The 15,729-nt window shown below is 30.7% G+C and overlaps 1 protein-coding gene across 5 annotated transcripts in view; it reads right to left on the reverse strand.

Annotated features, from left to right (window-relative positions):
* Positions 1 to 15,729, reverse strand: part of dlg1 (discs large 1) — a 36,567-nt gene that overhangs the window by 20,626 nt on the left and 212 nt on the right. For 3 of the 5 annotated variants that reach the window (XM_068776809.1, XM_068776810.1, XM_068776807.1), the window contains exons 2-3: positions 12,609 to 12,740; positions 901 to 1,016 (exon numbers count right to left, since the gene is read on the reverse strand). In XM_068776809.1, the coding sequence (XP_068632910.1) occupies positions 901 to 1,016; positions 12,609 to 12,740 (248 nt within the window). Of the gene's footprint in view, positions 1 to 900; positions 1,017 to 12,608; positions 12,741 to 13,841; positions 13,896 to 15,729 lie in introns of those variants that run through there. The other 2 variants (XM_068776812.1, XM_068776811.1) reach the window with 1 other exon arrangement.

The raw sequence follows: 15,729 nt of genomic DNA on the forward strand, positions 1-15,729 counted from the left end.
CTCGTCGCTTAAACAAACAATGAAACAAATATTTATTCTTTCGAATAGGCTATTCTAAGTTACTTCGAAGGACATTGTTATCATATACATTTAAATATCTATTTATATATATATTTATTGACCCCAGTCATACCTATAAAACACATGCACCTTAAATCTTATTCTAAAAATTACTATATCTGTTTAACAATACAATTAGCGGCAAAAATCAAATATTATTTTTAGTTATAGATACGGGCTTTTGCGATCCATAAAAATCTTTTCTATGAAATAAAAATTTTTATATTCTGTATAATATTTATAACCTTCTTTTATATTTATTAATTAGTAATTGGATATCTATGACAATAATTTTCTTTTATTTTTGTTTACTGTCGGCTATTAAAAGTATTTAATTTTATAGCAGTGAGCGTTGATGCCACTATGTTTAATTTTTTTGTGACTATGTTATTAAAGTATTATGCTTCTCACTTTAAAACTACTGTTTTTTTTCTGGACAACGTCAATTAGTAATTCAATTTTAATATGTTTTATTTTTCAATAATTTTACTAACCATATGTTGTATACCACGTACTGCGAAACAATTGCTGTAAAAGAAACGCCTTTTCGATATGGGCCTATGAGAAAATGAATATGGTACTAATCCCTAATTTTAAAAAATAGAAAGTATAGATATTAAAATAGAATAACCCGTTTTAAGAGGCAGTTTATGGCTGGGGAAAATGGCGGCGGGCAGCGCAAGATCGGTCATTGTGGCAATTTAGGGAAGATGCCGTGCAGCACACTGTCTATCGGCAGACATGATGATGATGATAGACAAAATTATTCATCGCTTTCTTGTTTTTATTTTTTATACTTTAGAAATAATGAATAACAACTTAAGTAATTCCAATTCCTACCTCACGTCTCGTACCGTCAGCTTCCCATTTGTTTGCGATGCGTATAGTTTCCGCAGTCTTTTGCTGGATAGATTTTGTGTCGTCTAATAAAGTGAGCTCGTAGAATTCTTGAATATCTGCAGCAAAATAAAAAATAATAATATTAAGTAGTAGATAAATATAATCAGGTCAAAGAAATGAACCATCTGACGTTTCAACGTGAAGCACTGCTAACATGATGTGCCCAGATGTACCAGTACCACGGAAGATGGTCAGGTATTGCAGCTCTACCACATCAAAAAATCATTTGTCAGGCTAAAAAAATATTAGCGGATCATTATAGTAGAGACATTTTTACTATTCCTTGAACATCATAGCCGTTTTAGCAATGAACATTTATTTTTACTTTAAGTTCATTATATTCCACGCTGAAGAGCACCGTCACGATTCAGTTTAGATTAAATAAAACCACGCCCGAATAGCAATTATATAAACCGAGTAGTAAGGCAAAAAATAAAAATCCTATGGGTTTTCTGGTCATTTTATCGATAAGTTTCTTTTTTTTTTGCTTCCGCGATCAGTATCTTATGAACCTTGCAAAAGCTATACCGGTAGCAAGAGTAATAACTATAAAAAATGAGTATATTAAATAAGTTCGTCGAATACCAAATATTTCGATTAGTTTAATAAAATGTCTTATGTAGTTCTAATAGTCGAACGAGAAAATATCACATTAATAATGGCCCTACCTTATTATTAAGCTGACAACCTAATGTATGAACGTAAAAATCATAGAAAAAAATATAATAAATAGTGATATTCATCAACGTAATATAATAAATAAAATAAACTTGCCGTACCCGTTATTAGGCTCCATAAACTGCCTCACTCATTCGTAGGTAAATTTATAGGATTTTATAACTAACTGTCAAACGACGAGGTAAATTAACCTTTTTTTAATTCTAAAATAGTTTGCACAGTCTCTACTAAAAGGCATATTCTATGCCAGAATATATTCACGATAAAGATGTTTGGAGAGGAATTGTTTTAATTTTAAGGAAAAAAGATATTTAAACAATCATGAAAAATCACTGAGTTTCTTGTTAGTTCTTCTCAGTAGGCTAACAAAGCATTTTCTAGTTTTTTGTGCTAAGGACATGTAACAGTAATAACAATGTAGTGAGGACTAAGTAAGTATATATACATTTATTTTCAATACCTCCTTTATTTTTAATAACATAGCCCGTGTTGTGGTTACCCGTCATATAAATTGCAATTAGTCCTGTATTTTGAATTGCTCCATATTTGTGTTTAATTTTGTTAATTTCGTCGTAAATCCTTAATACACAAAATAATAAAAAATAATTAAAATTAAAAACTGGTTACTTTTACAACACCATTAAATAAAAATATATTTCTCCGAATTTCAGGATAATTTTCGTTCCTTTTTTAAAAGTCGATCATGGTTACTACATACAGCGAACATCGCGTGAGTCGCGCCAAGATCGATATCGAGTGAACGGCCAGCGACCCCCGGTAGCGGGTAGTTTATAAAGCACTGCTATGACTGGTAACAATAAATTTAAATCATAACATTAATCTTTAGATTACGAGTAATAATAAACATAGAGCGACTGTTACCTAAATAGAAAAAAAATTGTTTTATACTCCACCTATTTTACGACTAAGCATTCAGATATCAAAGAAAATTGTATAATAACAGGGCGATACAAACGAGTGTAAAGGGGTAAATGTATAGCTCATTTACTGCCTTCAGAAATAATAAAAAACGTTATGATAATATGTGGGAAAAACCGCGATCAAAATTTGAATTAATACATATTAAAAAATAATTAATGCTTACTATCCGTCTTCTGACTTTGGACATCTCGAAAGTGATTGGCTTGTCGCTTTCCAAAAGATAATTTAAACTAATATAACATATTTCATAGTAATGACTTTATATAAGATGATTGGAAATAGGTGTAAAAGCTTTAAAACTGTTTTAAGACAAAGGAGTTGTACATTCATCCTTTTAAAGCCGGTCTTTTTTTAATTCACGTTGATAGTTTTGTTAGATTCAAGAAATTATAAAATGTAATTTTAAGATAGCTTCATAATTTCGTTTTTAAAACCAACAAGGTCGAATAGTCAATTTATTTTTTTATTGACAATTAGTTATCATAACATTTTAATGTTTGGATTATGAACTAATTTTGATTAAAATGTACAGTTGTTTGGGTTAATAGATTGAAAATTTTGATATAACTTATGTTTATGAAATATAGAAGAGAAGAGAGTCTGAGTTTTTAAAACTAGCAAACAATAGTTATTTTTTTAGCAAGGGTTCACTTCATTATCGTTTCATCTGTAGGACATCTATTGCTAGACCGAGACCTCCCCCATTGATTTCCAATAAAACCGTATGATAGAACTTAACAAGGACCTCTGTTCACCATGGCGATAAACTTAATTCTGCGATTGCCGGGCTGTGGTTTCCACTCCAGAACCTTACGGCCTAAACTGCAGTCTGCACAGCATGCTATGTGGCCAATCCACTGCATCTTCACTATGCACTCCTCATTCCTGATCCCCAAACTAGATTCAACCCGACCCAGTCTTTAGGTTTATACGGCAATGACAGTGAATTATTTCCGGTGTCCGAGTAACATTTCAGTGAAAATGCGTGTGTACGTTATCAGCAGAATGTAGACTAATAAATATAAATGGATATTTGTATGCTATATGCGGAAAATATTTTTTCTTTCAAAAGATAAAACTGATTTTCCTTCGAATCTGATTATAAACCCAAAAATTTTCTAAGAAAAATAAATTACATATTTAAGTGATTTAAATCAATCTGTACGTTAAAATATTTAACATTAGAGAATGGATTAGGTGAGGAAATGACTCTCTAAAATTAAGTTTTAGTTCCGTAAAACATAAATTCTCCTTAACTATAATAATATAAAACATTATAGTATTGTTATTATACGGGGAGGGTAATTACATAACTTACGTTATTTCGGCCGTTAAGAACTTTAGCATAATTGTAGTATTTAGGTTAACGACATTCTGAAACACAAAGGTGCTGCGGATTTGGCAATCTGCACCTAAAGTTGATAAAACTAGGCCAACTTAAATAAATATAGATTGTTTTAAGTTTTCTTAAAAATTCTCAACTAATTCTGTTTATGTGAAGTCCAAAATATCATGTCTCTTTATTGAGGCATCACGTCTCTCTTCTGTGGCACAATTTGCTTTGTTTTTATGACCTATATAAGTTTAAATAAATCTTTAAAAACAAATCCTTAAGAACAGATTAGTTTTTTTCAACAAAAAATGCGCGGGGTTAAGTTACCGATTTTAAAATTTGAAAACCGATGTTGAAAATTTGAGCCTATTTCAATTAAATTCAACCGGCGCAGATTTTTCTGTCGAGCAATTTTCAAAACATTACGTATGACAACAGTCTATAATTTTCTATATAACTAACTATATTAAGTTCGACTTCATAGCAATAACAAAACCATTGTTTTAGAGAAATTTTACTTTTTTCCAAATACAGTCATGACTACAATTTTAGCAGAGGTTAGCAAATATTTTTACTTAAGTATTCTCTGACAAAATTTACCCACTTGCTTAAAGCTTGTTTATTCAATGTGTATTCATTTCTTCAGAGATTTCCTGAATAAAAATATTAGCTACCTCCGTAAACTATAAACAAGACAGCATTTTAAAATAGGTAAAAACTTCTATGCAAAAGTTTAAATAGCGACTCGCCATGTAATAGAACTTGAGTATAAGCCACAAATCATTTTTGGTAAAATCTAAAGATTTACAGAAAATTGCTGCCTCAAACAAGTCTTTACAAATGAAAGAAGCAGAGATAGGCTTTTGAAAATGACCCAAAAATTACTTTTAAGTTCAACATATACATACATATTTTTATTAATATGATAAATTTCAAACATCAAAATCGTTTATAAAAATTATATTTAAGTACGTAATATATACATGAAAACATTACGTTGTGGTGGTTACAAGTTTATAACAAATAATAACTTTAACCGCATCGCAAAACTAAGTTGTTAAGTAATTTAAGAGTCTATGCGTCGTAATTGTCCATAAAACAGTTTGCTACTTTGTCAGTAATGTTTTACTACTGGTTTACTATGTTGAACAACTTAAAGGCAAAATTTTGTCCATACAGTTTAAAAAAAAACTTTATTTATGGATTTCATACATATTCTGCATTCAATTACAAAGTACACTTATAAATAAAAATTAAAAACGTCAAGTGATAAATTAATAGCGATCTTTTGTTTATTTGAATGAATTAAACAATTTACGGAAATTATTTTTAAAACATTTTTGTATAGAATTCAGCCCCACAAAAGTCAATTAGAAATGGTCGAACAACATTGAATCGTGTCGTCAACGAGTTCCATCTTCAGTGGCCTATATCTCGAAATATAGGTCAGCCAGATTGTAGTTCCAATGAATGTTCACAATTATAATTATTATTTCTCAAATCATATGTATCTCACTTTCGACATCTGGGAACAAAATGAGATAGTGTTTCGTGTTGCACTGGAGATAGAGAAATAATGAGATTGATTGATAGTTAATAATTTATCGTTTGTCGTTCTTGCAAATTATGATAAAGATAAACGATAAAATTTAATTATTCAACATTTAACTGTTTTTGTTCGGCAACTTTTTTCTAATCTATTTTATTTTTGACTCTACTCTGCTTCACAAGGTGTTATTGTTGTGGAGAACCAGGAAGAAACTCAACGATAAAATTCATTAACTATAACGAATTCATTCTACAATATAAAATAACAAATGTTTGCTACCATATTTGAATATAATTGTTTTACTGTATCGCAAATCGAATTATAACATTTAAACAATCTTTTCAAAATTGTATTTATTTTTATATGTGGATAATATTTGTACTATTTTTGCTATTCATATTAGATTACAAATTGATTATAACTACAGAGTTCAATCGCCTGTACCCATTCTCACGGAAATTCCACAAATTATTTTAATTTGTAATTCCATTATACCAAAAAAATGTACGATGTATATGCGGTACTAGATGCGTTTTAAGTGCACATCGTATAAATTACATTTTAAGAGTGTAGTAGCTATTCAGTACCCGATTTTGGTTTAAATTTATTACAAAAATTAGAAAGTATATACCTATGTCGTTTTTATTCCTGGCACATTATACAGGGTTATTGGTTACAGGCGTATAAATCGTTAAATGCGTGAATATTTAGTTCGTTTGTCAGAAAAAGCTTCGAAGCTTTTAGACATATTTGCAATCACCTGTAAAGTGATTACTTTAAAATATGTTACGTTAATTAATTATTCTAAAGGAATGCGACAGACCAATTACTTCTGGCAGTTTAAAGTCTGCAGGGAGATATTGTAAATAGTAATTTTAATATGTAGTAATACGAACGTAATATGTAGTCGTTTATAGGAAATCTATTTAATCTGTTTCGCTTGAAGTTCCGCGATAACGAGGTCTACGAACCTGTTGTATTTGGTGTTTATTGTCTGATAAAAGAAATAAGATGGGTGAATTATTCGGCTTAATTCCGATGCGCACTTTCCAAAATGCAGACGATATAATACCGATACACAGCTCTTCAGGACTATGGCTAGTATTTGATCAAGGCCACTAGCTTTATTAACGTCTAGGTGGTGCAGAGTTCTGTGACCCCAGTCGGGTTAATGCGAATTTTCGGCAGCTGAAGAGGTATCGCATTGATCGCATCTTTCTTTTTTATTAAAATATATTTTATCTTTAGTATTAAATGGAAAATTGCATACCTTATACTTCTGTATTAGATGTACAAATATATATGTCAATATAACGAACACAATAAAAAAATAATAGACACGATCTTTTCATAGATTTTCTAAATAGGATATTTTAGAAAACCTGTCTAATAAAATATTAAAAAATAGTCTTTGAAAATTAAATTTTTAAGCTGGGATATTTATATGCTTGAATGGAAAATGAAAACTTTAGTTGCACAGTTCGTTGAGCTGCAAATAACACTATCAAACGTTGTTTGGTAGACAAACAAGGAGTCTCTTTCATAAATGAAGCATATATAAAGTGAAACTTTGGAATAGTGTATTTATTATTCTATTGAAGTTGAATTTTTGGTTTAAAAAGTATTAATATTTCGATGAAATATTACTAAAAACACCGAGTGCGTTGAAAGCGATTGTAGGATAATTTGACTAGACCAGCTCTATAAAAACCTATATGGTTTTACTTTGAACATTTTTGTTTAGTTAAAGGGTCACTTGTTTTAATCTCACAGCCGTGTTGTTCGCTTAAATTGACTGGTTGGAAAAACATATAACATGTTGCATCAAGTTTAATTTAGATTTTGCTTTCATTTAAATTTTTGTCCGCAAATACTTCTTTGAAAGTTATAACTCTTATAGTGTTTAAATATCATAATTACTTTTAATTTGTTACATCCTTTAGTATCCGAAATATATTTGTGATTTTTCCAGAATATTGAAAAAATTATAAAAGTATTCTGTTATATCTACCTACAATTCGTTCATAGTCCATTTTATATACAAACACATTAACCAACTCGTAATGAGATATACTTATTTATACCAAACGAAGGATAAGCCTGCAATCTTTAACTTAATGACAATTGAATAATTCAAATTTTTTTATTAGTAATTTAAATTTTTTTTTTACGGCGTGTGCGGTCTTCACGAAACTTTTCCTGTGTTAATATAGTAACAAAGCAACATAGTATAACATATCACATTTAAATGTTAGGATATTTGAAATGAACCTCGATATTTTTCTTCACTATGTGAGATTTCCTCCATTATCATCATTTCAATCTTATGACGTTATGGGATTGTTCCTGTGGCCGGTAGGTCATGAGGTAGTAACAACAAGAATTCCGAAGTAGAAGTGTGTAAATTTATTCGAGCTTCGCTCGTATTTATTGCGACGTAAATAAACTATTTTATTTCTGTGAAATTCCTCTTTTCGATGCGCCGCTGATATTGGTGTAATGTTGCTGCCATAATACCGATGTAAATAAAAAATTACATTTCTAAGAAATTCCCCTTTTCAATGCGCCGCTGTCGATCACGTTACATTGCCTCTCCAACGCCCATGGGCTTAGACCTTCTCCACAGATTTCCCGAAAAACCGAATGCAGCCTGTTTACGACGACCTTAATAGGGTCACTTATCTACCTTGTGGTTGAACGTCTTACGTCGCGTTTGCCGGTCTGTGGTCCCTACTCCAGAACCTTAAGGCCTAGGTCGCTATGTGGCCAGGCCCACTGCCACTGCGAGTTATCAGTCTGCGGGGTCGATAAGTTTCGATTATGTCCGCAGAGAAATCTCCAGCTTTATTTTCTCCATTGCTCGATGCGCGAATGTGAGCTTGCCAATGAGATCCCGAAGTCAAATATTGCGTTTCTGTTCCGTAAGATTATAATATTCGAAATACAGTTTATTGATTAACTCATATTTGGGTATTTTCTTCGCCTTTATCCTAGGCCTTCACACAGTGGTGTACCAAGAACTTTTGCCGCCCGGGGCGATCTCTAGTTTGCCGCCCCTTCTATTATAAGTCAATCAAATAGTGGTTTTTTATAAATTAATACACATAAATAAATTATTAAGTTATTTAATCAATATTAATTAATACACAGAGTAAATTTTTTTAGACATGTGTATGCACTCGTAAACATATTTATATAATATCTACTCTTCTTTCTAGCTTTCATACTAGAAAAATCGTGTATAATGCTCACAAAATTAAAATTATTTGTAATTTCTTGTTCTATTGGCAATATTGCAAGAGTTTTTGGTCTTAATTGACTCATTGTAGAACGAAGATAATTTTTTATCAACTTCAATTTTGAGAAGCTTCTTTCGCAACTACCGACACTGATTGAAATTGTTAAAAAAATTCTTAACAAAATTACAATGTTGGGAACAGAATTTTAATTTATTATTCAAGAAAAAAAATAAATATGAAATGAATATGTTGCTTTTTACAACTATAAGTAAATTTAAAAAATGCCGCCCCAAGGTAAGTGCCGCCCGGTGCGGACCGCACCCACCGCCCCCCCCTAGGTACGCCACTGCCTTCACAACATATTGTATTGTTGCACTTAGATCTCTCGGGTATGGAATCCATGAGCAAAAAACTTTAAAACGAGAAGGGTTAATACATAAAAACAAGAGAGTATTGAATCAATAAACGAGGATCGCATATCATCGTTCATAACAACTACGCCTTCGATCTTAGGTATGACACCGGTCCAGTGCGAGAAGAAAATGACAAAAATACAAAATAAAAGAGTTTTTTTTCTATAAAACAGCGATGTAGAATTTAGTAATTATTAAGATACTTTTTGAAAAGTTCATAATATTAAAAATATTAGTGAATAAAAAAATGCTATTACCGTGTTTTATGTTATGTAACGTTTTGAGATGTTACTTTTTCATCGTGTTAAAACGCACCGAAACATTTACGCAACAACGCATTTTCGAGCTCGGTTCCATTTTATTTCTGCCCTTCAGGAGCGCAGCCCTATGTCAGATCTATTTTAATCAAAGCGAGCTATGCTGGTAACTTTAATTATGTGGATATTACTATTTGTGAAAAGTCATATTACTTTAATAAGAAAATAACTGAAGTGACTTTGGATTTAAGCCTATTGGCAAAATAATACGTCTAATTAGAATTGAAGCAACCAGAAAAATAAATAGTATGAACATTCATGTCAATAAATTTGATAAAAACGTCGAGATAACGTTTATTTAGATCATCTTTATACAACTTAAATTGAAACGGATCTACGACACAAGAGATCAAAGTGAAAATAGTAACCTTTGAAAAGATATCTTAAACAAAGAAACAAAAATATTGTCAAAATGTACGCTAAATCGGTACAATTAAAAATAAAAAAAATTAAAACAGAATAAACAATTGTTTATTATATTAATACATTCAGGAATTTGAAAATGTTTAGTGTTGCTCAATTCCTTATTTTTAAAATACGACAAAATGATATGTTCAACCTTCATTCATTATAGTTTTAGGCTTGTTCATTAGTTTAATTCAACCTTAAAGGAATTTCCAGAGAAAATTAAAATAACAGTTTTAAACGACGCGATAAAAAAAATCACATAATTTAAATCAGGGCAACATAATAACATACTTTTTATATCAACGATATAATTTTAATGAACGATCAAACTTAAAATGGAACATTTGAAAATTTCTTGTTTGCCTGATATATTAAAAGTACTCGTATATAGCGATTGCTATATACTTCTAGTATATCTATATTATAAAGCGATTGCCTTATACATTTAGAATCTAAATAAAAATGATAACCTATCTAGACTTCATTTGACGCATCTATTTATGATAAATCATCTATCTACTAATTACAAGTATAATTTTTTTTCAAATTGAAGTCCTTCGTAAGAATTTTATGCTCGCTATGACTATCTAAATATAATACGAACAACAATGGCAGTGTCGTGGTCAACATTCAAGATCTATAGTGACGCGTGTTGCGGTCACGCGCTCGCTCGATTATTAATAGAATAAAGCCGCCGGCGTTGCTGAACTATGGATCTGATTCCAAATTAAAGTAAATATATGAACATATGGATTGGAGACTCAATCGTTCACGGTAGGCCTTACAAGACGACTCAAGGTTTACTAGCTCGGAGCTTCATTGCGAGATCGAATCAGAAATGATTCAATCTGCAGAAGAACTAAGGTCACCGACGTAGCTCGAAGAAATGCTCGTCTGAAGTGGTAGGTGGAAGGTCACTAGGTAGACCCACGTCATAGTTAAGATCGCGGGAAGTCACTGGACGCAGACAGCGCAAGGTCATTGTAGCGCGTTTTGGAGAGGCCTATGCCTTGCTGGAACCATATATCCACCGTTGAAGCATCTTACACATTTATTCTTTGTATCCTTTAGTTTAGGCAGATGCCCTCGTCGACTAGTCGCGTTTTGGACAAACTTCGCCAAACTTACCAGAATGTTCATTATGCATTTTAGTATTTAAAATTTACACATTTTTTTCCAAATATCTTATGTAATACATAATTTTGTAACTTTGGCCTCCCTACTTCTAATAAAATGCGAGGAACATTTTCGAGGATTCGCGAAACCATAAAGTCTAGAGTAACTTAATCAATCGGTGTGTGATATTAATTTAATTGCCCGAAAAAGTATTTATAGAAAAAGTGTTAACAGTAACTTTTATTTCTACATTAACGAATTTAAGTTTTTCTCATCGAACATTATTTATAAATAACGTAAGTCTATTAACATTAACGTTTTCTTTGTATGAAGAATCCAAACCATTTAAACTATTTAAAGCCCTTGAATGATTTTTAACAATCAAAAAATCCCTTTTCTGCGACTTCTGTAACTTTTTGTGTTGTTATTCTTACGATTGACTATAATCTGTGTTGTTCAAATTTAATTAATTCATTTTAAAAAATTTATATATCATATTATTATTATTACAGACATTACAGCCGCATAAAAACATATACCTGACACCTGAAACTAACATTATACCGAACACTGAAAGTTTCTATGTAATTAAAATATTTGTGATATTAAATCATAACAAATGTATTACATTACTGTATTTATGTAAATCTGAATATATACTAGCATATGATTATAAAATATTCTGTTTCACGAACCTCTTTTTAAATTGAATTCGCGTTATTAATAAGATAAAAAATAACTAAGAACAGAAATAACAATGATAAAATAAAAAAAATATTATTACATGCTTTGCATATTGTATAAGGTATTAGACATGAAATTTATACTATATTTTAAAACAGCCAAGCCAACAGTTATTGACTTTTACTACTACTACGCTCGATATGTTATTAATGGTACATACATTTGATTGATTTGATATTAAAAACTACTTTAGAATTGTTCGTTTGAAAATGTTGCTGTAAAAAGTGTTTTATGTCACGAAAACACCAAAGAGATATAATATATTGAGAACATAACATACACATATGCTTCAGCCATAAGAATTGATTTCTTAAAGACTATTCAATGTTAAAATTACGATTAATATTATTTTAATTAAAAATGAACATATTATTATAAAACAAAAATGTATTAATAATTATAATGTAATTATTTGGTAATAAAATCTTTATTTGAACACTGTGTCTATGATTTCTAGTATGAATACTTTTCGAAGATTTTAAGCATCAGTTACTTTAAAGTAATAAAAAAAAATTATATGCCGATCCTGATTTTGGGTATAAATAAAAACATTGTCATGATCGCTCATCTCGAAGAAATAAGATCCTAATTCATGTTGACACATTTATGAAGAATAACTGCATACGTGTTTGCTGTCTTTCAGGCTAGGGAAGGCTTAGATTCGATTTATATGTATTTTTATATATCATGTAAACTTATACACTAGTCGGAAAAGATACATGCTAGTAGCCTTGTGTTTATTTATTCAAATAAAACTATTAGTACCTTCGTCCTCTAGATGTCACTGTACTAAAACTTTTTTTTTTCAAGTTCTTTTCCACTATTTATTTTCTTCGAACTAGGTATAATCATTCACCGGATGTAGTAAAATCCACGATGCTGTAAAAATTATAGATTTAGGATACTTACCAAGAAGGGCCTGAAAAAGCCTCGATTTGAATATTCTTATAACTCTCTCGATAGCTAGCCTGAGTTGGCGGTCTTGTGGTTTTACTAATTTGCTGTGATAGTCTTCCAGCAATTCTAAAGCTCGGTGGGCCTCTGTGAAAAAAAATGTTTTAAGATATCTCTCCTGCTTAATTACGTTATTATATAAGATATATAGATAGATTGGAAGAAAGCAGCTAATATTTTGAATAGACTCGAATAGAGCGCGATCTTGTCTTGTCTGAGTAAGAGTCTTTGTGGTTAACCTATAGAAGTTGGAATATTTTTAATCTATTCCTTTCTCAATAGAGTCGTGTGGAAATCATCGATATGGCACTTTACTGGCCGAGGTAAAGATTCGCTAAGCGGGTGTCCTAAAAGACATGTAAGTAACATGTCTTAATATCTATAAACAGCAAACCACACAACAACAATCACTATAAAGAATGTTGTTGGAATTAAGAAGTCACAACACACATCACAATAAAAGTAAATCTTTTGGGTTTTGGAAGTCTATGGTCAGCGTTATTCGCTCCAAAGAAGTACGAAAAACGTAATAATCGTAAGTATAAGTAATTGTGACAATTTACATACAGTTATGTTCTTAAAAAATTAAGAATTTCATAATATTTACTCACTACTTGTTAAGTATAATAAATATTCATTATTTACTATGCAGTTGTGCAGTGGTACCAAGCAAGTGGCAATGAGTGGAGGTATTAACTAATACAACATGTGCATCAAGTTTTAAGATTACTGAGTAAAAATTCTGCTTCAAACCAGTTGAAAAAGAAGGACTTCGCTATTTCTACAAATCAAAGAGAAGCCGCAAAAAGGCTAGAGGGTCGGCAGCGAACCGAATGAAGGTATTTTACCGTATCATTCATCTAACTCTTATCCATTACAATAAAAAAGTCGTATTTTTGTAGTTTTTCTTTTGAATATTACGTTAAAAAATGTTAATGTTCGATAATTTAATTCAAATGAAGTGGGCGTACATAAGGAAACCATATGCTACTAAGTGTGCTACACCGTGATCTAATGATCAATTATATAAATATTTGAAATTGTGTAGCAATAAATTAAGACATTTTTTTATGACGAATAAGATCATTATACTTACATGCTCAAATAAAAATAATACGATTTAAGCACATGAGTAATAATGTTTCTATTTATTAAACTTCTAATAATTAATATGGATATATAGTTCACCTTGCTTGCGAACTGGCATCACGGTTCCTCCCCCTAATATTGTTTTGTGACACTGATAAAGTATACTGATGATATAAACAAAATGAGACAATAGTATCACAGTCAACAATGTGATTGTTACTTCATTTTAACCGATTTTAATCGCAATTGGAGTCATTTTTAAGCCACTGACGGGGTCGCACTACGAAAACATAAAAGACTGCACGAAATATTATGCGACACTGATATCGCTGAGGGTCATCCAATACTGTGCCAGATGGGATTGGTCGATTTTCACAGTGACGTCAGGGGGTGGTTCCATAGACAAAGTAAAATAAGGGTCGTTTCTGAATGTATTGAGGGATAAACTACTGTTATTGAAAATATTGTTTCTGGAAGAGAACAATAAAACATTTTCAAAATGTTTCAATATTATACACGACTACATTAAAAAAAAACTATGTGTAATTAATTTGTACTAGGTACGTTACAACAATATGTTATATTAGGAGGGCTAATTTAACATCAACTTGTAATGCATAAGTATGATTAAAGTCACAAATAACTTTAATATTATCTCGCGTGTAATATTTCTAATTCAGACAAGTAATAACAAATAATGAAACGTGCTTTAAGTTTCTCTTCCTCTTTTTGTTTTTTTTCAACGTTCTTAACAATGTTCGGTAAACAAATTAGCAAAGTTTTATAAATATTAAGATTTCTTATTTGAAAAAAAGTATTATCAAAAATTCAAAATGAAATGTACAAAGTAATATTAATCGGCACGACTAGAGCTTTCCAAGCTCTGCAAAGATATACAGAATGACGTAACTTTTTCAAAGCTTTTTTCCTGGTAAATAGGGGAAGCTGGCGACTTAACTGTTGATAAAGAAACACCCTTATTCAGTTGAGTTTTTACATCTATTTTCTTCGGCGAGAAGCTTTAGAATTCAAAAGTCATGTTAAGATCATGAAGTATCATCTAAAATGTTGTCAGCAATTATTACTTCGGTAGTAATTGCAACAAAAGTAGTCAGTTCAACAATACCAAGTACCATCGATTAATAAATTGATTTTATTTATATAACTTTTAAACGTACCTATGTAAATATTAGTGAAATAACTACATTTTTGAATTTCCATTATGTTTTATTTAAGTTACATTATACATTGCTATAAATCGGTAGTCGTGAATTACGTTTTTTATTACAGATATTACACATTACAGAAATTTAAAAATTTAAACTTAGTTCAGAAATAAATAAAAAACGTGTATAAACAACAATTATAGATAATGTTATAATAAATATCTTTAAACTGGTTCGGTTTTATTTAGGATTGTCCGCTAAGTAATATTTGCACGAAACACCTTTACATAAGAATTTAGTACCTAAAACAACTATCTTAAAAAATATGCAGTCGTTTTTAATCGAGTTATTTGCCAAACTATCTGGTGGAGTATTTGTAAAACATCATACCAGTAAGATCATCACCATTATCGCCAATTTGTTATTTATATGTTTATATTTGCAAAGTGTTTATTGATTTATCAGAATTTTTGTGGAACAATTAAAACCAATTATGTTTATTAAAGAGGGTACACCAAGATTTTGAGCTTATTTCTTGGTAATAGTTGCTTTACTACATACCTTCAAAATTTAGCGTCCTGAACTTTCATATAGTTCGTTAACGACGTTGGAATTTGTACTGCATATCACAAAGAACTCATGAAACGCACAGTATGCTAATGAAGAGTCACTTAGAAGTTAATGGGGCTGAATTGAAAAAGATGTGTTTATAGAGGTATGCAATATACAACACACTGGCACTGATCCATGTGAGAAACACGAAGACTTGACTTTTTTATACAAGGAGGCGCAAATACAACTGTTTTGTATCAACCTGAGAT

Source organism: Battus philenor, unplaced genomic scaffold, assembly GCF_028537555.1.
Source record: "Battus philenor isolate CCGP_79_NKW_IND1 unplaced genomic scaffold, ilBatPhil1.0.hap1 SCAF_12, whole genome shotgun sequence".
NCBI classification, from domain to species: domain Eukaryota; kingdom Metazoa; phylum Arthropoda; class Insecta; order Lepidoptera; family Papilionidae; genus Battus; species Battus philenor.